This window comes from Mustelus asterias, chromosome 4 (assembly GCF_964213995.1).
Source record: "Mustelus asterias chromosome 4, sMusAst1.hap1.1, whole genome shotgun sequence".
NCBI classification, from domain to species: domain Eukaryota; kingdom Metazoa; phylum Chordata; class Chondrichthyes; order Carcharhiniformes; family Triakidae; genus Mustelus; species Mustelus asterias.
In genome coordinates, this window is record NC_135804.1 from 2,275,534 (window position 1) to 2,299,238 (window position 23,705).

Consider the following 23,705-nt stretch of genomic DNA (forward strand, 5'->3'; position numbering starts at 1 on the left):
AGAGCCAGAAGGGGTCATGAGAAGGCCTTGGCAGGCAGGATTAAGGAAAACCCTAAGGGGTTCTATAAATATGTGAAGAGTAAAAGGATGAGACGTTTAGGAATAGGGCCTATAAAAGGTGAAGGCGGGAAAATCTGTACGGAACCAGTAGAAATGGCAGAGGTGCTTAATGGGTATTTTGCCTCGGTTTTCACAGAGGAGAAGGACCTGGGTGGATGTACTGTGGGCGTGCGGTGGACTGAAAAGATTGAGTATGTGGACTTTAACAAAGAGGTTGTGCTGGAATATTTGAATGGCATCAAGATAGATAAGTCGCCGGGTCCGGATGGGATGTACCCCAGGTTACTGTGGGAGGCGAGGGAAGAGATTGCAGAACCTCTGGCGATGATCTTTGCGTCGTCGATGGAGACGGGAGAGGTGCCGGAGGATTGGAGGATTGCGCATGTGGTTCCTATTTTCAAGAAGGGGAATAGGGATAGCCCAGGAAATTACCGACCGGTGAGTCTAACCTCAGTGGTTGGTAAGAACAATACAGCACAGGATCAGGCCCTTCGGCCCTGTTCGGTAAGCCTTTGGTAAGCCTTCGGTAAGCTTACCCTTCGGTAAGCTGATGGAGAAGATCCTGAAGGACAAGATTTATGAGCATTTAGAGAGGTTTAGTATGCTCAAGAATACTCAGCATGGCTTTGTCAAAGGCAGATCGTGCCTTACGAGCCTGGTGGAGTTCTTCGAAAACGTGACTAAACACATTGACGAAGGGAAAGCGGTAGATGTGGTTTATATGGATTTTAGCAAGGCGTTCGATAAGGTCCCCCATGCAAGGCTTCTAGAAAAAGTGAGAGGGCATGGGATCCAAGGGGCTGCTGCCCTGTGGATCCAGAACTGGCTTGCCCAAAGGACAAACTACTTGCCCAAAGGAGGCAGAGAGTGGGTATAGATGGGTCTTTTTCTAAATGGAGGTCGGTCACCACTGGTGTGCCCCAGGGATCTGTTCTGGGACCCTTGCTGTTTGTCATTTTCATAAATGACCTGGATGAGGAAGTGGAGGGATGGGTTGGTAAGTTTGCCGACGACACGAAGGTTGGTGGGGTTGTGGATAGTCTGGAGGGATGTCAGAAGTTACAGAAGGACATAGATAGGATGCAAGACTGGGCGGAGAAGTGGCAGATGGACTTCAACCCAGATAAATGCATAGTGGTCCACTTTGGCAGGTCAAATGGGATGAAGGAGTACAATATAAAGGGAAAGACTCTTAGTACTGTAGAGCATCAGAAGGACCTTGGGGTCCGGGTCCATTGGACTCTAAAATCGGCCCCGCAGGTGGAGGAGGTGGTTAAGAAGGCCTATGGTGTGCTGGCCTTTATCAATCGAGGGATTGAGATTAGGAGTCCGGGGATAATGATGCAGCTATATAAGACCCTCGTCAGACCCCACTTGGAGTACTGTGCTCAGTTCTGGTCGCCTCATTACAGGAAGGATGTGGAAATGATTGAAAGGGTGCAGAGGAGATTTACAAAGGATGTTGCGTGGATTGAGTGGCATGCCTTATGAGGATAGGCTGAGGGAGCTCGGTCTTTTCTCCTTGGAGAGACGTAGGATGAGAGGAGACCTAATAGAGGTATGTAAGATGTTGAGAGGCATAGATCGGGTGGACTCTCAGAGGCTTTTTCCCAGGGTGGAAATGGCTGCTACGAGAGGACACAGGTTTAAGGTGCTGGGGGGTAGGTACAGGGGAAATGTTAGGGGGAAGTTTTTCACACAGAGGGTGGTGGGCGAGTGGAATCGGCTGCCGTCAGTGGTGGTGGAGGCAAACTCAATAGGGTCTTTTAAGAGACTCCTGGATGAGTACATGGGACTTAATAGGATGGAGGGCTATAGGTAGGCTAAAAGGTAGGGATATGTTCGGCACAACTTGTGGGGCCAAAGGGCCTGTTTTGTGCTGTAGTTTTTCTATGTTTCTAAAAGGGGAATTAATACCGGGAATGGGAACTTAATGCTGGGGATGGGGAAAGGGGGAATTAATACTGGGAAAGGGGGAATTAATACTGGGGAAAGGGGGAATTAATACTGGGAAAGGGGGGAATGAATCAATATCAAGGAAGGGGGAAGGGGATGGCGGATAAATCGTGGGGAAAGGGGGAATTAATACTGGTTAAAAAGGTACTACTATCGGCAAAAAGGGAAAATGAAGCAGTGGAAAGAGGGTTCTTAATCCTGGGGAAAGGGGCCACGATGAATGAGTACCAGGGAGAAAATGAAATAGTACTGGGGGAAAAAGTACTGGGGAGAAAAAGGTGAACTAATACCGAGGGCAGGGGGAGTTTTTAATTCGTACTGGAAAGGGAATCTTGAACTAAAATTGGGTGAGTTGCTGATTAAACACTCAAGAAGAATGAAGATAGGGTTCTGGAGAGGTCTGGGGTGAGCTGAGAATAATCTGCCCTCTTCAGTGTTGCTAACTTTCGTCTTGAACATTTTGGGGCAGATTTTCCCCAATTACCCTCCCATACAGAGGATGTCATAGAGTCGATGGATGAGTGGGCACAGGAGCAGGAAAATCTGCCTGTCAGACTCCTTGCTGGGAGGTTCAGTGTGCCCTCTGACACCCACCCATGGAGAAGCATCAGCCAACCAGAACTCCAAACTATGCCAGGCCCACATTGTGCCAAGCAGCCACGGGATAATCATCGCCAGCTCCACACTCGCGCAGGGACAGTTCATTCATCTCCCACAACTTAAATAACAATCAAGGGAGAATGAGTGACTCCGTGCGCAACGGGATTAGAACCTGGGACACTCTAGTTCTGCATCACAATGGTTTTCAGATTGGGGTCCGCGGGTGGCCACGGGGATGTAGAAACTTTCCAGGGGACTAAAATTTAATCAATAATTTGTCTGGGCTTTTGCTACACAGATTCTGCCGCAGTGACAGAGGGAAATCTGACAATAATGTGTGGCACCACAATTAGTTTCAAATCGGATTAACTGGGTCAGATTTCTAATGGTTAGCATGCAACAAGTCTCAGTTGCCTTTTCACCTTGAGAACTGCACAGTTTGCAATGAGGTTTTGGTGGTGGAATGGTTGAGGTAGGGGGTAAATGAATGAGTGTGAGTGGAGCTGTAAGTGCTGTGAGGCAGGAGGGAGATGCAGCAACAATGTGGACAGTGCAGAGTGAGCCAGCTGCCTCATCCCAGAGGGGAGTGGGAATGGGGGAGCGCTGAACTCGGCAGGAAGGGGTTGTGTGTGCCTCCACCTTCTGCTATCCTCCAGTTCTGGGGTGAGATGGAAGTTGGAGAATTCTAGACCTCTCAGTGGGAATAAAACTTACATTTAAGGGAATATTTGAACTTGTTGCTGTCAATATTAGAATTATAATCAGCAGATTGTAAAAGATAAAATATTATTAAAACATCTTTACATGCAACACTTGCATATTCTGAGTATGATATAATTTCGGTGTGGAAACACAATCATGATTATTGATGCTGTTGAAAAGTGGCCTTTCAACTAAAAAGGTTTGAGAATAACTGATGTTTGGCACTTTCTTTAACCAACCATTGGCACTGCCCCTTCACTCACTGTTATAAAGTTATAAAGTGACAGCAGCACATTTGAGAGACAAAGAGAGAGGGGCAGCTCACATGTTAATGCAACTGGTGTCATCAACGTTACTAATTCCCCCATCCAGCTCCAAATGCAATTTAGAGAAAAAAATGTAAAAATGACTTTAAACTAACTGACCCCCCCCCACACTGGTTGGTCCAAACAGAAATCCACTGTGAGGCCGACAATGCCCACTTTAATCTACCCATGAGGAGATGGTTAATGAGCAACATCCCCCTCACAGCTAAAACATCTCAGGCAGTTTCACCGGGTCCCTGCTGTGTAACCGTTTCAGTTTTATAAAGAAACTTTAAATAAAGTTATAAAATGAAAAAATATATATATATTTCCCTTAAACATAAATGTTTTCAATACTGCTAAAGGCTTTTGAATACAGAAGCAGCAATTCTGACCAGCTGCTGGAAGAGCTTACAACGTAATAATACATTATGATAAAACAAATTAAAGCATCAAAGACGAAGACAGTTATGAAATTGGAGCATCCCCTTTGCCCAGCAAAAACATTGCGGGGTGTGGGGTGTCGAGAAACACAAAATTAAAAGGTAAACCTGCTGCCCAACAAGTCTAGTTTGTCTGTGACTGGACAGCAAGAGGTTAACTATTGATTTGATCAGGGTCCTTTCCTGCTCTGACACAAACTCCGAAGTGTATTCGTGGCTCAGGAGCCACCTGTTGTGCTTTTGCTCCAGTATTTGCTGTCTTCACTGCGTAGTTACCAGCATTCGCTGCTCTTTCTGTCAATGTCTACGGACAAATGGACAAAGATTGGGTGGGGAGTTACAGAGAATTCAAATACTGGATGCAAGCATTCAGCGAGAGGTATCTAAAGGTTATCAGGAGATGAGGTCTGAGGCAATGGTAAACAAATTTGGATACGAAATGATTTATTTGAGCAAAAGGCACAAGGCGGCAGTCACTGAATGTCGATGGGTGCCTGCAGCTGTAGGTCAGAGGGATGAGTCCACCGTCCCCCCAATCTCTACTTCAGGAATGCGCGGTAAAGTACTAGTGAGTGCCTGGTGTCTCGTTCCTGTTCCATGTAGAAGATGAAGTCCCTGAGGTTTACTCGAGTTACTCTTTGCCGAGTGTACAGACGGGAAGAGGCTGTTCCGGATCCTGTCTGGGTGCCTGACGTGGGACCCGCGCCCTGTGAGGAGGAGAAACATAGGTCAGAGCTGGAATTAAAAGCAACTTCCATAGCTAATCATCGCTCAACAGGTATTCTATTCATCTCTGAGCCCACCATGATTGCACCGGGCTTGTTAAACCTCTGGTATGCTGCTCAAGTAACATTCATGGTGAGAGAGCCAAGACTGTCGACTGGCTATTCAACCAGAAAATTATCACAGCTTGAGTCAACTTCTGTACAAATCCAACACATTCCATCAGGGATTAGTGGATATTGATCTGGAGTATGAATCACACTCAATTTCTCCCCACCTCCATTCCTAGGAATGCAAATATGAAGATTTTATGAAATCCCTTTTAAATTTTAGGACTTAAATTTGAGTTTAAAAGTGTGTTTATTTTGTAGAATTTGTTAAAACAGGCAATACCTGCAGAGTGTCACGGGACAGCACAAATCACCACTGCTTCTTTGCAAGTCTGTAATTCTAAGCTTCTATCAGATGTGTATTAAATGACAGCAAGTTTATTATTCCTATATATGCAAGGATAGCTTTATTAATGGGACAATATCTCTGGGACGATGGGCTATTGTCAGCCAAAAGTGTTTGCCATGGAGGAAGTTGGTGCTAAAGGTCTTTTAGCCAAGGGTAAAGTGAGACCACTGTCATGGAAATGATGGGATGAATCACCCTGCAGCTAGTGTGAACTTCCCCCCAGCCTTTGCTCCATCACTTGTGTTGTCTGTGTTCCATTTCCAATCTAGAAGCAAAGACTCTGTTAGTCCCTTAAGCTGGCACAGCGACAACAGCTCCAAGATCATGTCTCCATGGCAGTATCATCAATAAATCCAGTGAAGTTCAAATCCCCATCAAAGCCAGTTGTGGAACCGGATACTACACTTTGCAGGCTGACACCATGAAAAAGGCCCAGGAAAGCAACTGAACGACAAAAACCCAACTGAATTGCTGATGCCTCTGAGAAAGGAACTTGGATCTGATTCGACCTACTCTGGACTCCAGCCTCAGAGAATATAGTTGATTCTTAATGCCCTCAGAACTCTTAGTAGTGAACTGCTAACGAAGTATTAGCTGCTTTGTCACAGTGACAGCCTGCTCACCTTCGAGTTAGCAAGACATCAGTTGAAAACACCTCGTGGAGACTTGAGCTCCGAATCCAACCTGGCACTCCAGTGTAATACTGAAGGAGTGCTGCACTGTTGGAGGTGCCGTCTGCTGAATGAGACATTACAATGCTGCACTGGATAGGTAGAAATCTTTCCAATGGCCTGATTTGAAGAAGAACAGCAGAGTTCTATGTTTTGACCAATATTTATCCCTCAACCAACATTATCAAAATCGATTTTTGGGTCATTGATCTTATTACTGTTCATAGCAGCTTGATAACATTTCAAAAATATTTAATTAGTTTAAAGCACTTTGGGATGTCCTGAGATAATGAAAGATGACATAAAAACACAACTTCTCTCTTCTTTCTCAAAGAACCACAGAAACTTCAATTAACATCCTCTCAGGACAACTAAAGGCCATGAGGTCACAATTTGCAATTTAATGTTTTTATTTAAAAGTTTATTCTAAAGCAAATTACATTCATGCACATCTGAGCAGCAATATAAAAGGTGGTTAAAATGTGAATGAAAAAGTCATTGAAGTTATTTACCCAAAAACTGAAACCCCCTCATTTGTTAGCCTAACTCGGTGATGGATAAATATTGTGTCTATTAACAGTGCAGGGTGTCCCTGAGCTCAAGATGCTTAGTGGAGTTTGTGAACGAAGGGAGATTTGAAAAAGAACGGGGACCACAGTCAGTTTTATTTAAAGAGATATTTACAGGAGGGCGGTTTCAGAGTTAAGATACACAATAGTAGTTAACACTATTCTGCTTAATGGAGTAAGGTGACCCATTGACATGGGGAAGTTTAAAACACAATTATTTTATATTATACGGAGACAAATGATTGGATGAAGGGTCTCTGTACCATAAGTGTGTGTGCTTCTTTTGTGAAATGAAACAGTTTACCGATTTCATACCAGCCTCAAGGCCCCTCTGGCATTGCCGTCAAAAAAACTGGAGTCAAGTGTGAAAGACACAACTTTCAGTCCACAGGTCAAGGGGGACACAACATTATGTACAATCTACAGAGCAGAAACAAGCCATTTGGCCCAACTGGTCTGTGCCAGTGGTTATGCTCCACATGATGCTCCTCGCACTATTAGCCTGGGTTATACTATGGTGTGGTTAAATGTTGGGTAAGTGATGCCTATCATCACAGGAAGGAGCAGAACTTCTGTGCCTGAAACGTTAATAGGAACATATTCTGCCTTGACAATCCCAACCATGTTAAAGCAGTGTTTGAGTTTGTGTGGGGCTTGGATCGGTGGGACTGGGATCGGTGGGACAGGGATCGGTGGGACTGAGATCGGTGGGACTGGGATCGGTGGGACAGGGATCGGTGGGACTGAGATCGGTGGGACTGAGATCGGTGGGACTGGGATCGGTGGGACTGGGATCGGTGGGACAGGGATCGGTGGGACAGGGATCGGAGGGACTGGGATCGGTGGGACTGGGATCGGTGGGACAGGGATCGGTGGGACAGGGATCGGTGGGACAGGGATCGGTGGGACAGGGATCGGTGGGACAGGGATCGGTGGGACAGAGATCGGTGGGACAGAGATCGGTGGGACAGAGATCGGTGGGAGAGGAATGGTTCCAGTTGGAAATACTCAGTAAGTTGTCAGCAAGAAGAAAGATGCATTCTTTCAATGCAACTACTGGAAACCAGAAGGTAATCAGCCCTTCAATAACCTCAACAACTGAGGGGAGAAATAATCAAAGAGCATATACTGTTGTTGTTTACTTTAAAATAAATCCCAAGTTATCAGCGCTGACTTGTTTTTCCTCCAGTCTGCATCACATATGGAAAAGAACACCTTTAATAAAGTAACAGCACCTTAAGCATCTCAAGCAGAGGCAACGTTGTCTGTAGCCATAGTAACAAATTAGTGAGCAGCACACATCAAGGGAAAGAAACAGAAGAAAATAGCCCTCAGGTAATGTACCACACAGTTACCACACTCCAGGCTCTCACAGCTCAGCTCAATTTCCAACCCTCACCTTGCTTGGATTTGCTTTTTTCCCCAGATAGGTGCTTGCATGTGTATATGTGCGTATATATATTTTTCAACTACATACAGGGATATGCATCCTATTCTGCCGTCAGGGCTGCTTTTGTTAAACAAAGCCAGCCTTGTTTGTGGGCTGTTTGCCTCCAGGCATCCTCCTCCAGCCAAGAGGGCGGAACAGCTTGATGCTGGCCTTGGCTGCAGCTGCTGTTCCCTTATCCTGTGATCAGATGCCAGGAAGCGATCAGGCAAGGGTGTGTCAAATGACGGTGCTTTTTGCAAAACAATTTTGTTTTGCCCAGGGTGGAACCACCTCACTTCTTCCTTCTGCTCTCAGCTACCAACTATGTGGGGTGACTGTAACACCAGCCCAAAGCAGAGTGGGGTACAACGCAGATCCTAGTCCATCATTCCCTCTTACAAATGGGCTCCCTGGAAATTTTGCACAGCTAACGAAACAGGGGTGGGACGGAGCAGGAAAAATACCACAAAGATCTGTGACAGAAACAACCAATTATCTATGATATCAGAACAAGGGCAACATTGTACATTACAGGAACAAGCAGCCCTGTGCAATATTTTGGGGAATAGCAAAATTCCACATACTATAGGGAATAGTCCTGTGTGTATTTTAGGGAATAGCAGGCCCTGTGTATACAATAGGGAATAGCTCCTGTGTGTACAACAAGAATACAGCACTCCCTGTGTACATTATAAGTAAACACAGTAAGAAGTTTAACAACACCAGGTTAAAGTCCAACAGGTTTATTTGGTAGCAAAAGCCACACAAGCTTTCGGAGCTCCAAGCCCCTTCTTCAGGTGAGTGGGAATTCTGTTCACAAACAGGGCATATAAAGACACAAACTCAATTTACATGAATAATGGTTGGAATACGAATCCTTACAGCTAATCAAGTCTTTAAGAAACAAAACAACAACTCACGTTGTTTTGTTTCTTAAAGACTTGATTAGCTGTAAGTATTCGCATTCCAACCATTATTCATGTAAATTGAGTCTGTGTCTTTATATGCCCTGTTTGTGAACAGAATTCCCACTCACCTGAAGAAGGGGCTTGGAGCTCCGAAAGCTTGTGTGGCTTTTGCTACCAAATAAACCTGTTGGACTTTAACCTGGTGTTGTTAAACTTCTTACTGTGTTTACCCCAGTCCAACGCCGGCATCTCCACATCATGACTCATGATGTGGAGATGCCGGCGTTGGACTGGGGTAGAACATAGAACATAGAACAGTACAGCACAGAACAGGCCCTTCGGCCCACGATGTTGTGCCGAGCTTTATCTGAAACCAAGATCAAGCTATCCCACTCCCTATCATCCTGGTGTGCTCCATGTGCCTATCCAATAACCGCTTAAATGTTCCTAAAGTGTCTGACTCCACTATCACTGCAGGCAGTCCATTCCACACCCCAACCACTCTCTGCGTAAAGAACCTACCTCTGATATCCTTCCTATATGTCCCACCATGAACCCTATAGTTATGCCCCCTTGTAATAGCTCCATCCACCCGAGGAAATAGTCTTTGAATGTTCACTTTATCTATCCCCTTCATCATTTTATAAACCTCTATTAAGTCTCCCCTCAGCCTCCTCCGCTCCAGAGAGAACAGCCCCAGCTCCCTCAACCTTTCCTCATAAGACCTACCTTCCAAACCAGGCAGCATCCTGGTAAAATCTCCTCTGCACTCTTACCAGCACTTCCACATCCTTCTTATAGTGAGGTGACCAGAACTGCACACAATATTCCAAATGTGGTCTCACCAAGGTCCTGTACAGTTGCAGCATAACGCCACAGCTCTTAAACTCCAACCCCCTGTTAATAAAAGCTAACACACTATAGGCCTTCTTCACAGCTCTATCCACTTGAGTGGCAACCTTTAGAGATCTGTGGATATGGACCCCAAGATCTCTCTGTTCCTCCACAGTCTTCAGAACCCTACCTTTGACCCTGTAATCCACATTTAAATTAGTCCTACCAAAATGAATCACCTCACATTTATCAGGGTTAAACTCCATTTGCCATTTTTCAGCCCAGCTTTGCATCCTATCTATGTCTCTTTGCAGCCTACAACAGCCCTCCACCTCATCCACTACTCCACCAATCTTGGTGTCATCAGCAAATTTACTGATCCACCCTTCAGCCCCCTCCTCTAAGTCATTAATAAAAATCACAAAGAGCAGAGGACCAAGCACTGATCCTTGCGGCACTCCGCTAGCAACCTGTCTCCAATCCGAAAATGTTCCATCCACCACCACCCTCTGTCTTCGATCAGATAGCCAGTTACCTAAACACAGTAAGAAGTCTGACAACACCAGGTTAAAGTCCAACAGGTTTACTTGGTAGCAAATAATTGGTAGTTTAAACAATTAAATAATTGGTAGTTTATTTTGCTGCCAAATAAACCTGTTGGACTTTAACCTGGTGTTGTTAGACTTCTTACTACATTATAGGTAACAACAGGCCTAGGTATGTTACAGAGAATAGCAAGTAACAACTTCCAAGGTGCTTTCGAGGAGTATTATAAAATAAAGCGTGAGACTGAGTGAGATGGAAAGATATTAGGTCAGATGGCTAAGGGCAGTCAAAGAAGCAGATTTTATGAGGAGGGTGTTCATGGAGGAAAGTGAGGTAAAGAGGCATGGGTAGAGAATTCTAGAACTTGAGGCCCAAAAGCTGAAGGTATGGCCACCAATAATACAGCAATTAAAACCAGGGACCCACAAGAGGCCAGAATTAGAGCAGCCCAGAAATCTTGGAGGGTTATGGGCTGGAGACAATTATAGCGATAGGGAGGAGCGAGGCCATAGCATAGATTTTCAAACAAGGATGAGAATGTTAAAGTCAAGATATCGTTTTACCAGGAACCAGTGGAGGTCAGAATGTACGGGCGAAGGGGAATGGGACTTGCTGTGAGTTAGGACACGGGGAGCAGAGTTATTGATGCCCTCAAATTTAGGGAGGGTACAATGTGGGAAACCACGGCCAGGCATGCACTGGAATAGCTGAATCCAGAGGTAACAGAGGAATGAATGAGGGTTTCAACCGCAGATACACTGAGACCGGGAGCAAATTCAGACCATGTTATAAAGCTGGAAATAGGTGATCTTAGTGATGGTACCAATATGGGGTTGGAATCTCATCTGGGATCAAATATGACACCAAGGTTCTGAACACACTGACTTAATCCTAGACTGTTTCCAGGGAGACAGATGGAGTTGGTAGTTAGGGAGTCTAATCTGGAACAGAACCAAAAACAATGGCTTCAGTCTTCCCAAAATTTAATAGGAAGAAATTTCTGTTCACCCAGCACTGGATGCTGGATAAGCAGTCTGAGAACATGGTGATGGTGGAAGGATAAAGAAAATCACTGGTGAGGTCGAGCTTGTCTCATCAGCGAACATGTGGAAACTAAAGCTATGCTAAACATACCTAAACACCCCGAGTGGTGATACTGCGGGAGTTAAACACCCCGAGTGGTGATACTGCGGGAGTTAAACGCCCCGAGTGGTGATACTGCGGGGGATAAACACCCCGAGTGGTGATACTGCGGGGGATAAACACCGAGTGGTGATACTGCGGGGGTTAAACACCCCGAGTGGTGATACTGCGGGGGTTAAACACCCCGAGTGGTGATATTGCGGGGGATAAACACCGAGTGGTGATACTGCGGGGGTTAAACACCCCGAGTGGTGATATTGCGGGGGATAAACACCGAGTGGTGATACTGCGGGGGTTAAACACCCTGAGTGGTGATACTGCGGGAGTTAAACACCCCGAGTGGTGATACTGCGGGGGTTAAACACCCTGAGTGGTGATACTGCGGGGGTTAAACACCCCGAGTGGTGATATTGCGGGGGATAAACACCCCGAGTGGTGATACTGCGGGGGATAAACACCCCGAGTGGTGATACTGCGGGGGTTAAACACCCCGAGTGGTGATACTGCGGGGGTTAAACACCCCGAGTGGTGATACTGCGGGGGTTAAACACCCCGAGTGGTGATACTGCGGGGGTTAAACACCCCGAGTGGTGATACTGCGGGGGTTAAACACCCCGAGTGGTGATACTGCGGTAGACATGTGGCTGGTGGAATTTAATGCAGCAAAGTGAGAGATGATGCATTTTGGCAGAAGGGGTCGGAAGAGGCAATCCAGACTTAATGGAACAGTTGGGAAGAGTGTGCAGGAACAGAGGGACATAGGATCTTTGAAGATGGACATATTGAGAGAGTGGTTAGCAAAGCATATAGGATCTTGGGCTTCATAAATAGCGACATTGAGAACAAACGCAGGGAAGTTATGCTGAACATTTATAAAATGATAGTTGGGTCACAACTAGAACATTGTGTCCAGTTCTGGTCACTATATTTTAGGAAGGTTGTGAGGAACATTGAGAGGGTGCAGAGGAAGATTTACCAGAGTGGTTCCAGGGATGAGGGATTTTAGGTTGGATGAGTTGGGGTTGTTCTACTTGGAGCAAAGGAGATTGAGGGGAGGTTTGATAGAGGTTTATAAAATTCTGACAGGTTTAGATAAGGTAGATAAAGAAAAGCTGTTCCCATTGGCTGATGGTATAAGGGCAGATTTAAGATTTGGGAAGAGATACAGGAGGATAGAGTCATAGACAGAGTCATAGATAGAGTCATAGATAGAGTCAGAGGTTTACAGCATGGAAACAGGCCCTTTGGCCCAACTTGTTCATGCCGCCCTTGTTTTTTAAAACCCCGAAGCTAATCCCAATTTTGGCCCATATCCCTCTATACCCATCATACCCATGTAACTATCTAAATGCTTTTTAAAAGACAAAATTGTACCCGCCTCTACTACTACCTCTGGCAGCTTGTTCCAGACACTCACCACCCTCTGTGTGAAAAATCTGCCCCTCTGGACACTTTTGTATCTCTCCCCTCTCACCTTAAACCTATGCCCTCTAGTTTTAGACTCCCCTACCTTTGGGAAAAGATATTGACTATCTAGCTGATCTATGCCCCTCATTATTTTATAGACCTCTATAAGGTCACCCCTCAGCCTCCTACGCTCCAGGGAAAAAAGTCCCAGTCTATTCAGCCTCTCCTTATAACTCAATCCATCAAGTCCTGGTAGCATCCTAGTAAATCTTTTCTGCACTCTTTCTAGTTTAATAATATCCTTTCTATAATAGGGTGACCAGAATTGCACACAGTATTCCAAGTGTGGCCTCACCAATGTCTTGTACAACTTCAATAAGACGTCCCAACTCCTGTATTCAATGTTCTGACCGATGAAACCAAGCATGCTGAATGCCTTCTTCACCACTCTGTCCACCTGTGACTCCACTTTCAAGGAGCTATGAACATGTACCCCGAGATCTCTTTGTTCTGTAACTCTCCCCAACGCCCTACCATTAACTGAGTAAGTCATGCTCTGGTTCAATGTACCAAAATGCATCACCTCGCATTTGGCAGGTAGTATTGAGGAGGTGGGGAGGCTGCAGAAAGATTTAGACAGTTTAGGAGAGTGGTCCAAGAAGTGGCTGATGAAATTCAACGTGGGCAAGTGCGAGGTCGTACACTTTGGAAAAAAGAATAGAGGCATGGACTATTTTCTAAACGGTGACAAAATTCATAATGCTAAAGTGCAAAGGGACTTGGGAGTCCTAGTCCAGGATTCTCTAAAGGTAAACTTGCAGGTTGAGTCCGTAATTAAGAAAGCAAATGTAATGTTGTCATTTATCTCAAGAGGCTTGGAATACAAAAGCAGGGATGTACTTCTGAGGCTTTATAAAGCACTGGTTAGGCCCCATTTGGAGTACTGTGAGCAATTTTGGGCCCCACACCTCAGGAAGGACATACTGGCACTGGAGCGGGTCCAGCGGAGATTCACACGGATGATCCCAGGAATGGTAGGCCTGACATACGATGAACGTCTGAGGATCGTGGGATTATATTCATTGGAGTTTAGGAGGTTGAGGGGAGATCTGATAGAAACTTACAAGATAATGAACGGCTTAGATAGGATGGACGTAGGGAAGTTGTTTCCATTAACAGGGGAGACTAGGACGCGGGGGCACAGCCTTAGAATAAAAGGGAGTCACTTTAGAACAGAGATGAGGAGAAATTTCTTCAGCCAGAGAGTGGTGGGTCTGTGGAATTCATTGCCACAGAGGGCTGTGGAGGCCGAGACGTTGAGCGTCTTCAAGACAGAAATTGATAAATTCTTGATTTCTCGAGGAATTAAGGGCTATGGGGAGAGAGCGGGTAAATTGAGTTGAAATCAACCATGATTGAATGGTGGAGTGGACTCAATGGGCCGAATGGCCTTACTTCCGCTCCTATGTCTTATGGTCTTATGGTCTAAATTAAACTCCATCTGCCATTCGTCAGCCCACTGGCCCAATTGATCAAGATCCCGTTGCAATTGGGGATAACTTTTTTCACTGTCCACTATGCCACCAATCTTGGTGTCATCTGCAAACTTACTAACCATGCCTCCTATATTCTCATCCAAATCATTAATATAAATGACAAATAACAGTGGGCCCAGCACTGATCCCTGAGGCACACCGCTGGTCACAGGCCTCCAGTTTGAAAAACGACTTTCTACAACCACGACAGAAGCCAATTTTGTATCCATTTAGATACCTCACCTTGGATCCCATGAGATTTAACTTTATGCAACAACCTACCGCGCGATACCTTGTCAAAGGCCTTGCTAAAGTCCATGTAGACAACATCAACTGCACTGCCTCATCTATCTTCTTGGTTACCCCTTCAAAAAACTCAATCAAATTTGTGAGGATATAAGCAAGAACTTTTTTACACAGTGACCTTCGCATTCACTGCTTCAGGGGCTGATGGGAGCAGAGACAACCAATGATTTCAAAAGGAAATTAGATTTTGGAAGGACACGAGGGAAATAAACTTGCCGGACTATGGGGATGTAGATGGGAGATTAGGACTGACTGGATTGCTCCACAGAGTGCTAGCATGGGCTCTAGGGGACAAATGGCCTCTTCTATGCCATAAAGACCCTACGAACACCAGGTTATATGTTTATTATAGAGAACAACAACCCCTCTTGTGCATAATATAGAGAATAGCACCCCCTGTGCATCATTATATGTAATAGCAGTCTGTACACATTAACAACGAGTAGCAGTTCCTGTGTACATTCAGGACGGTAAGAAGTTTAACAACACCAGGTTAAAGTCCAACAGGTTTATTTGGTAGCAAAAGCCACACAAGCCTTTGGAGCTCCAAGCCCCTTCTTCAGATGAGTGGGAATTCTGTTCACAAACAGGGCATATAAAGACACAGACTCAATTTACATGAATAATGGTTGGAATGCGAATACTTACAGCTAATCAAGTCTTCAAGATACAAACAACGTGAGTGGAGAGAGCATCAAGACAGGCTGAAAAGATGTGTATTGTCTCCAGATAAGACAGCCAGTGAAACTCTACATTCAGGACAACAGCAGTCCCTGTGTATTTACGGCCAGACTGTAGTTTTAACAGATCCAGTATTAGTTGTAACTGACAGGGGTGCATGAGAAGAAAGTTTGTGTAGAATCATTGAAAAGTACTAACACTTTTGGAGAAAGATAAGTAGGAAAACTGAGTGAAAAATGCAATAGGAGCTCACAGAAAACCTTCTGATAGCCATCCTAATTCGGAAACAAGATATCTGATAGCTCTGTGGTTTTGTTTTCAATCCAAAATCTCAAGTTCAGGTACACGTCTCAATGGCACTCACACCCTGAGAAAGGAGAAGCTAATTAGTAATAACAAGCAGCACAGCACACACTGCTGCCTACCAACCACACAGGAAGAAATCACTTCCAAACTGTGGCCTCTCTCTGTCACCTGCTCCAAGCCAGGTTTGCACATTCAATTGAGAGAGTTGAAGATAGGCTAGATGGGTCAGGAAGGTCTCAGGCCGCACCCTTGGTTAAGCTCTAAGTCATCATCTATCATCTTGTACCACCAAGGGTGTGCTGCATTGCTGAAGGTAACATCTTTCAGATGGAGACCCCACCTGCTCTAGCCGTGCTTCAGGTAGATACTGAGAAATCCATGACACAAGATGGGGGAGAAGGGATTTTGCTTATATCCCAGACTCACCTCTGGAATTCCTCAGCAAATTAGAAATGTTTGGGATTGATGGGTTCTTGGCAGCACAGATTAGAAGTTGGCTGAGAAATAGGAAACAGAGGGGAGGTAGAGATGGGCTTTTCTCAGACTGGAGACAACTTGAAAGTGGTGTTCCCCAGGGATCAGTGTTGGAACTGTTGTTTTTCTGATTTATATAAACAATTTAGAGATGAGTGCTGAGGGCAAAAATCTCTAAATGTGCAGATGATACTAAGCTACGGTGAATAGTGAATTGTGAGGATGGTGCTAAGCGACTTCAGAGGGACATGGACAAGTTGGCCAAATGGGCAGGCACCTGGCAGATGAATTTCAATGCAGCGAAATGTGAGGTAATGCATTTTGGTAGAAGAAACATAGGGAGACATCACAGGCTCAATGGTACAACTTTGAGGAGAGTACATGCGCAGAGGGACCTTGGGGTTCAAGTGCATCGTTCTCTGAAAGTGGCCAGGCCTGGCCAGGAAACAGTTATTAAGAAGGCTGATAGGATCCTTGGGTTTATAAATAGAAGCATTGAGTGTAAAAGCAAGAAAGTGATGCTATACCTCTACAAATCATTGGTCAGACCACATTTGGAGTATTGTGTTAAGTTCTGGGCACCTTTTTTAAGGAAGGATGTTAAAGCCCTAGAGAGAGAATGCAAAGGAGATTCACTAGAATGAAACCAGGAATGTGGCATTTTAGATACAAATAAAGATGAGCGGAATTGGGCTGATTCTCCTTGCAGCAGACAAGATTAAAGAGCTGACCTGACTGAGATGTTCAAAATGATGAACAATTTTGATTGGGTAAAGAAGGATATTCATCATAACCTCTTCTGACCAACTTTGTCAAAAGCCTTCTGTAAGTCCAAATCAACCACATCCGCTGGTTCCCCCTTGTCAATTCTACTCGTTAAATCCTCAAAGAATTCCAGGAGATTTGTCAAGCATGATTTCCCTTTCATAAATCCATGCTGACTCTGTCTGATTCTACCACTGTTTCCCAAGTGCTCTGCTATAAAATCTTCAATAATGGACTCGAGAATTTTCCCCACTACTGACGTCAATAGAATCATAGAATTATACAGCAGAGTAAAATGTGAGGAGGTAATGGCCTCGTGGTATTATCGCCAGACTATTAATCCAGAAACTCAGCTAATGTTCTGGGGACCCAGGTTCGAATCCCACCACGGCAGATGGGGAATTTGAATTCAATAAAAATATCTGGAATTAAGAATCTACTGATGACCACGAAACCATTGTCGATTGTTGTAAAAACCCATCTGGTTCACTAATGTCTCTTTAGGAAAGGAAATCTGCCGTCCTTACCCGGTCTGGCCTACATGTGACTCCAGAGCCACAGCAATGTGGTTGACTCTCAACCAGGGGTGGGCAATACATGCTGGCCAGCCAGCGATGTCATGTACTGGCTCCTGAAAGAGTTATGCAGCTAGTCCCATTTTCTAACCCCATCTCCATAGTCCTCACTTTCATCACATTCAGATATACATCCAGCTCTCTTCTGAAACTCCTCTGGAATCCGCCTCCACCCCTCTCCCAGGCAGCACATTCCAAATGCCAACAACTCTCTGAATAAAGAAGTTTCTCCTCATCTCACTCCCAGCTGGGGTTGATCCAAATTCTTAAGACTATATGGGGTTTGGAGACAGCTTTCCCAATATTGGCACCAAGTCTTCAGATATTGGGAGAAGTGAACTTTGCAGAGTCTAGTGGACAGTGTGCCTTTGTCATGTCCGTATGTGGTGCCTAAGCTGATGTTGAATGGTCGGTCTACTTTTATACTTAGGATACATTTTCTAGCTGGTTGCTACAACTGAGTGGCTTGCTGGGCCATTTCAGAAGATAGTTAATAGTTGACCACATTGCTGTGGGTCTGGAGTCACATGTAGGCCATAGTGGGTAAGGCTACGAACCAGATGGGATTTTATTGTTATTAGCTTTTGATTCCAGATTTATTTAATAAATTAATTTACATGTCCCAGCTGCCATGGTGGGATTTTAACTCATTTCCCTGGATTATTATCCTGGCCCCGGATTAAAAGTCGAGTATCAGAGTCATTAAAGCACACATTCCTGAGGGGTCAGTGGATCAGTTTCGAGGTAATCCATGGCTCAGTTTCAAGGGGACCAGTGGATAGGTTCCAAAGGACCTATCGATCAGTTCTGATGAGCAGTCTTGTCAGTAGAGGACAAGATGGTGGAAAATGCAGGCACACTGGATGCCTATAACTGAAACTGAGGAGGTCCAACAACAACACGACACAGCACATCAGGGCAGCAATTCCCTAACTGAACAGAGCTCTGCCTCAGGCCAGGTAGAGCAAGCCAGTTAAATTAAGCACTGTCTTGACATACAGGAAAATCCATCACATTTCATAAGCAAAGCACTTTCAAAGGACAAAAGAACAAAGAACAAAGAAAATTACAGCACAGGAACAGGCCCTTCGGCCCTCCAAGCCTGCACTGACCATGCTGTTCAACTTAACTAAAACCCCCCTACCCTTCCGGGCACCATATCGCTCTATTCCTATCCTATTCATGTATTTGTCAAGACGCCCCATAAAAGTCACTACCGTATCCGCTTCCATTACCTCCCCCCGCAGCGAGTTCCAGGCACACACCATCCTCTGTGTAAAAAAACTTGCCTCATACATCTCCTTTAAACCTTGTCCCTCGCACCTTAAACCTGTGCCCTAGTACTTGATTCTTCCACTCTGGGAAAAAGCTTCTGACAATCCATTTTGTCCATGCCCCCATTAATCTTGTAGACTTCTATCAGGTCGTCCCTCAACCTCCATCGTTCCAGTGAGAATAAACCAAGTTTCTCCAACCTCTTCTCACAGCTAATGCCCTCCAGACCAGGCAACATCCTGGTAAATCTTTTCTGTGCCCTCTCCAAAGCCTCCACATCCTTCTGGTAGTGTGGCGACCAGAATTGAACACTATATTCAGTACGGCCTCACTAACTTTCCTCAGATGTCTGGATGGGGTTGGGGACTGGCATGGTGTGGGGAAGAGGCCATCTCAGATTGTCCAAGTAAACATTTTGGATTTTATTATTCATGGGATACGGGCATCGCTGGTTAGGTCAGCATTTATTGCCCATCTCTAATTGCCTTAGAGAAGGTGGTGGTGAGCTGCCTTCTTGAATCGCTGCAATGAAATGTCTGAGGACGGTTTTGCAGAGTGGGGGTAAGTTGATTCTCAATCAGATTGAAGGCTGGGAATCAAGAAATGCTTCCCCACAGTTCTCCAACCAGCATCAATGCTGGTTTTCTCCAGCCCATATGTTCTGGTTTTGATTTCCATATACAGCCCAACTGGCAAAACTCCCAAACTCTGCTACAAACTCAACCTCCAAGTATTTATTTTTCCACTGAACTCCTAACCCGCTACCAGATGATGGGGAGGATGCCATGGATTCATTCCCCCTGTCCCGTACTTTATGGTCTCTTTGACTTGCTTACAAAAGGCTCAGTATGTCAGGATTTCCAGATGTGTTGCTGGATTCTGATCCTTCCTCATCTACCTGAAAGCATTAACAGGGGAAAGAATAGGCAACACGCAGGAACACAGAGACTCTGGGTGGGGAGGGGTGGGGATAAAGCAAAGACAAAGGTCTTTTCGGAACTTTTGCGTACAGGGTGCGGGGAGGTGAGGCAGAGTGATTTAGGGAGGCAGCTCCAGACACAAAAAGATAGCACGCTGACAGTCCACTGTCACTAGGACATGTAGCAGGGGAAACACATTCCTTAACAGTTTCCTCAAGACCACCAACTTCCATTACTGTTCAAGCCAACCGTGCTCAGGTGATCAAAGCTGTCTCTTTGCTGGATCCTGGAACACACGTCTCGACTCCAGTGATGAACTCTCAGTCACACTCAAATCAATCACCTATTGCTTCACTGTAAGGGAGAGGAAGCTTAAAGGAGAGAGAGGAAGAATAGAGGGGGAGAGGAAGCATAAAGGGGGAAGAGGAAGCTTAAAGCAGGGAGAGGAAGCTTAAAGCAGGGAGAGGAAGTGTAAAGGAGGGAGAGGAAGGGAGTCAGAGCTTGTAGATCACTTTCATGTTACCCCTGGCACCTGCCTAATCAGTAGCACTATCAAAGCAATGTCAGGGAGACCAGCATTTTGCAACGTGTTGTAATTATTTTGATGCTGGTGCAATCTTTTTATCATTATATATTTCATTTTTATTTTAATGATTGTCCATTACTATGTCATGAATTATGATTACTTGTTTTATTTGTATCGTCATCACAATTTGGCATCTGTCGCTACGATGATTTTTCAGTAAACCAATTATGGTTTACCATTTATCAATTACTGGAACGACGGAGGTTGAGGGGCGACCTGATAGAAGTCTACAAGATTATGAGGGGCATGGACAGAGTGGATAATCAGAAGCTTTTTCCCAGGGTGGAAGAATCAATTACTCGGGGGCATAGGTTTAAGGTGCGAGGGGCAAGGTTTAAAGGAGATGTACGAGGCAAGCTTTTTATACAGAGGGTGGTGGGTGCTTGGAACTCGCTGCCGGGGGAGGTAGTGGAAGCAGATACAATAGTGACTTTTAAGGGGCATCTGGACAATTACCTGAATAGGATGGGAATAGAGGGAAGGGTAGGGGATTTCAGTTCAGTCGGGCAGCATGGTCGGTGCAGGCTTGGAGGGTCGAAGGGCCTGTTCCTGTGCTGTAATTTTCTTTGTTCTTTGTTTATCTACCTATCTGTCTGTCTAACTGTCCATGCCCATGTTAGGATATAGTGACTGAGAGTAAGGGGGAAGCAGATGGGCAGAAAGTTTATATCCTACCAGCTCAGACAGAGGTGAGGAATTTGTGGTTAGCTATGACAGGTGCCTTATAGCCCAGAACTTGGGTCACTGCTCAGAAAGACAGATAAAGTAGACAGTGTCAGATAATTCAAGAAGGGGGTGGATAGCTTTTTGGAAAGGACTATAGTGTGAGATTTTTTTTAGATCTTGTCCTATAAAATCCCGTAATTCTACAAGGCAGCAATACGCAAAATAGAAGAATGCACCGTGGGGATTCTATGATTCTGTGAGCTCGTCTCCTCCGCAATCTGAGGCAGAGAGTTCCAAAGTCACACAACCCTGAGAGAAAATGTTTCTCTTCATCGCTGTCCGAAAAGGCCAACTGTTAATTTTAAAACAGTCTTCCTAGTTCTGGACTCACCAGAAGAGGAAACAGCCTTTCTATGTCCATCTTGTCAAGACTGGTCAGGATCTTATAGACTTCAGTCAAGTCACCCCTCACTCTTCTAAACTCCAGTGGATACAAGCCCAGTGTGCCTAATTTTTTCTCATTAGACAACCCACTCATTCCGGGTTTCAATCGAGTGAACCTCCTCTGAACCGCTTCCAACGCAGTTACATCCTTCCTTACATCCCTGGATAACCAGGGAAATTGAGGGCCTGGACCTACATATGACTATAGTCCTACACCAACATGGTTAATTCTTAAACACTCTCTGAAATGGCTTAGGTAGACATTCAATTTAGGCACGGATAAATAGAATGCCAGTGAATGAATATTAAAAAGATGATGACCACATTCGGTTACATAGCTTCAAAGTACCTGTAATTCACTGTGCCTGCAGAGTTTGGAGACATTTCTGAGACTATTCAAGCTGATAGATAAATACATGCCTTTCTTGCATCACTGCAGTGGGAGCTACATCTCGTGTCACAAGCTTTCTCCAAGACCCAACATGACCTCGAGGCCCTAGTGCTTTCGAAAAGGTTTGTCCTGGGAACCAACTTCTCAGCTGAAAGCCTCCAAGTGTTCTGAGTTCAATAACTGCTGCTGCACTACTAGTTACAAAAACTTTGACCAGCGCCATTTTCTGAGGGCTAAGGCTGCATTTATATAATTTTTCGCTCAGCAAAATTGTCCCAAGGCACTTCACGGCTGTGATTATCAAACCAAATTTGACACCAAGCCACATAAAGGACTGGTGACCAAAAGCAAAGAGCAGTTAATAAAGCAGATAGTATTCTGGGTTTAGTAACTGGGGCAGAGAGTACAAGAGCAAGGAGCTTATGGTGGACTTATACAAGCCACTGGTTAGACCTCAGCTGGAATATTGTGTACAGTTCTGGGTGCCACACTCTCGGAACGATGTGAACACATTGGACAGAGAGCGGGAGAGGTTTACACGAATGGATCCAGGGTTGAGAAACTTCAGTTCTGAGGATAGATTGGAGAGGTTGGGACTGTTCTCCTTGGAGAAAAGAAGGCTAAGAGGAGATCTGATAGAGATCTTCAAAGTCATGAGGGGGCTGAACAGAGTAGAAACTGTTCCCGCTGGTAACAGGATCAAGAATGAGATGGTACAGATTGAAAGTGATTTACAAAATAAGCAAATGTGAGAAAAAACTTTCACACAGTGAAAGTTCTGGAATGCACTGCCTGGGGTTGTGGTGGAGGCAGATCGAACCAAGGCATTCAAGAGAGCATTAGGTGATTAATCGAATAGAAACAATGTGCAGGGGTACGAGGAAAAGACAGGGAATGGTACTGAGTCATGATGTTCGTTTGGCGAGCCAGTGCAGACATGATGGGCTGAATGGCCTCCCCCGGCACCACAACAATTCTGTGAAAATGTTGCTGCCACTGAAATCTTCTGTGAAAGGGAGGTTTTAAGGAGAATATTAAAGAAGGGGAGAGAAAAGCGAAGAGACTTGGGAAGGAAATCCCAGAGTTAGGATTGAGGCAGCTAAAGGTATAGTCACCGATAGTGGAGCCATTAAAATCTGGCTTGTGCGAGGCACCAGAGCGAGAGTATTGTAGGGGTCTCGGAGATGACAAAGGTGAGAACGAAGCTGGGAATGGAAATTAAACAAGGAAAAGAATTTTAAATTTGGGGCATTGTCAGAGTGGGAGCCAATGTTGATCAATTTGTCTACTTCCCACACCTTGCCAGAACTTTGGGAGAGGGTTGTCAAATGTTTTTGCATCTGTCTTCAATATGGGGAAGCACAATGTAGCTGTAGAATTAGGGAGGAGGACTGTGATATCATTGAACAAATTAGTGCTGGAAGGGAGGAAGTATTCACAGATAAATCGCCAGGCCCAGACGCGATGTGTCCCAGGTTACTGTTGTAGGCGATGAGGAGATTGAACGGGCTCTGCCGCTAATTTTCAAATCCTCTCTGGCCACAGGGGAGGTGCCAGAGATCTGGAGCATCGTTAACATGGCACCATTACCCAAGAAGGGAAGTAGGGGAAAATCAGGAAATTACAGGCCAGTGAATCTAACATTATTAGGGAAATTATTGGAAAAAATTCTGAGGAACAGAATTAATCTCCACTTGGAGAGGTGAGGATTAATCAAGGATAATCAGCATGGCTTTGTCAGGGGGAGGTCATGTCTAACAAATTTGGTTGAATATTTCAAGGATGTGACTAGCTGTGTAAATGAGGACAGTGCAGTTGATGTGACAAGATCTCGCATGGGACATTGGTCAAGAAGGTAAGAGCCTAGGGCAATTTGGTAAATTGGATCCAGAATTGGCTCAGCGGCTGGAGGCAGAGGGTAATGTTCAAAGGTTGTTTTGGTGACTTGAAGCTTGTGTCCAGTGGTGTACCGCAGGGATCGGTGCTGGGTCCCTTGCTTTTGTAGTTTGCATTAATAAAGGTAGGA

At 45.0% G+C, this 23,705-nt stretch overlaps 1 protein-coding gene across 1 annotated transcript in view; it reads right to left on the reverse strand.

The window, feature by feature from the left end:
* Positions 1-1,657: 1,657 nt before the first annotated feature.
* LOC144492463 (transcription initiation factor TFIID subunit 4) overlaps positions 1,658-23,705 on the reverse strand; it is a 310,284-nt gene continuing 288,236 nt past the window's right edge. Inside the window, exon 16 of the mRNA XM_078210514.1 lies at positions 1,658-4,773. Within this exon, the coding sequence (XP_078066640.1) occupies positions 4,606-4,773 (168 nt within the window). The 3' untranslated portion in view covers positions 1,658-4,605. The remainder of the gene's footprint in view (positions 4,774-23,705) is intronic.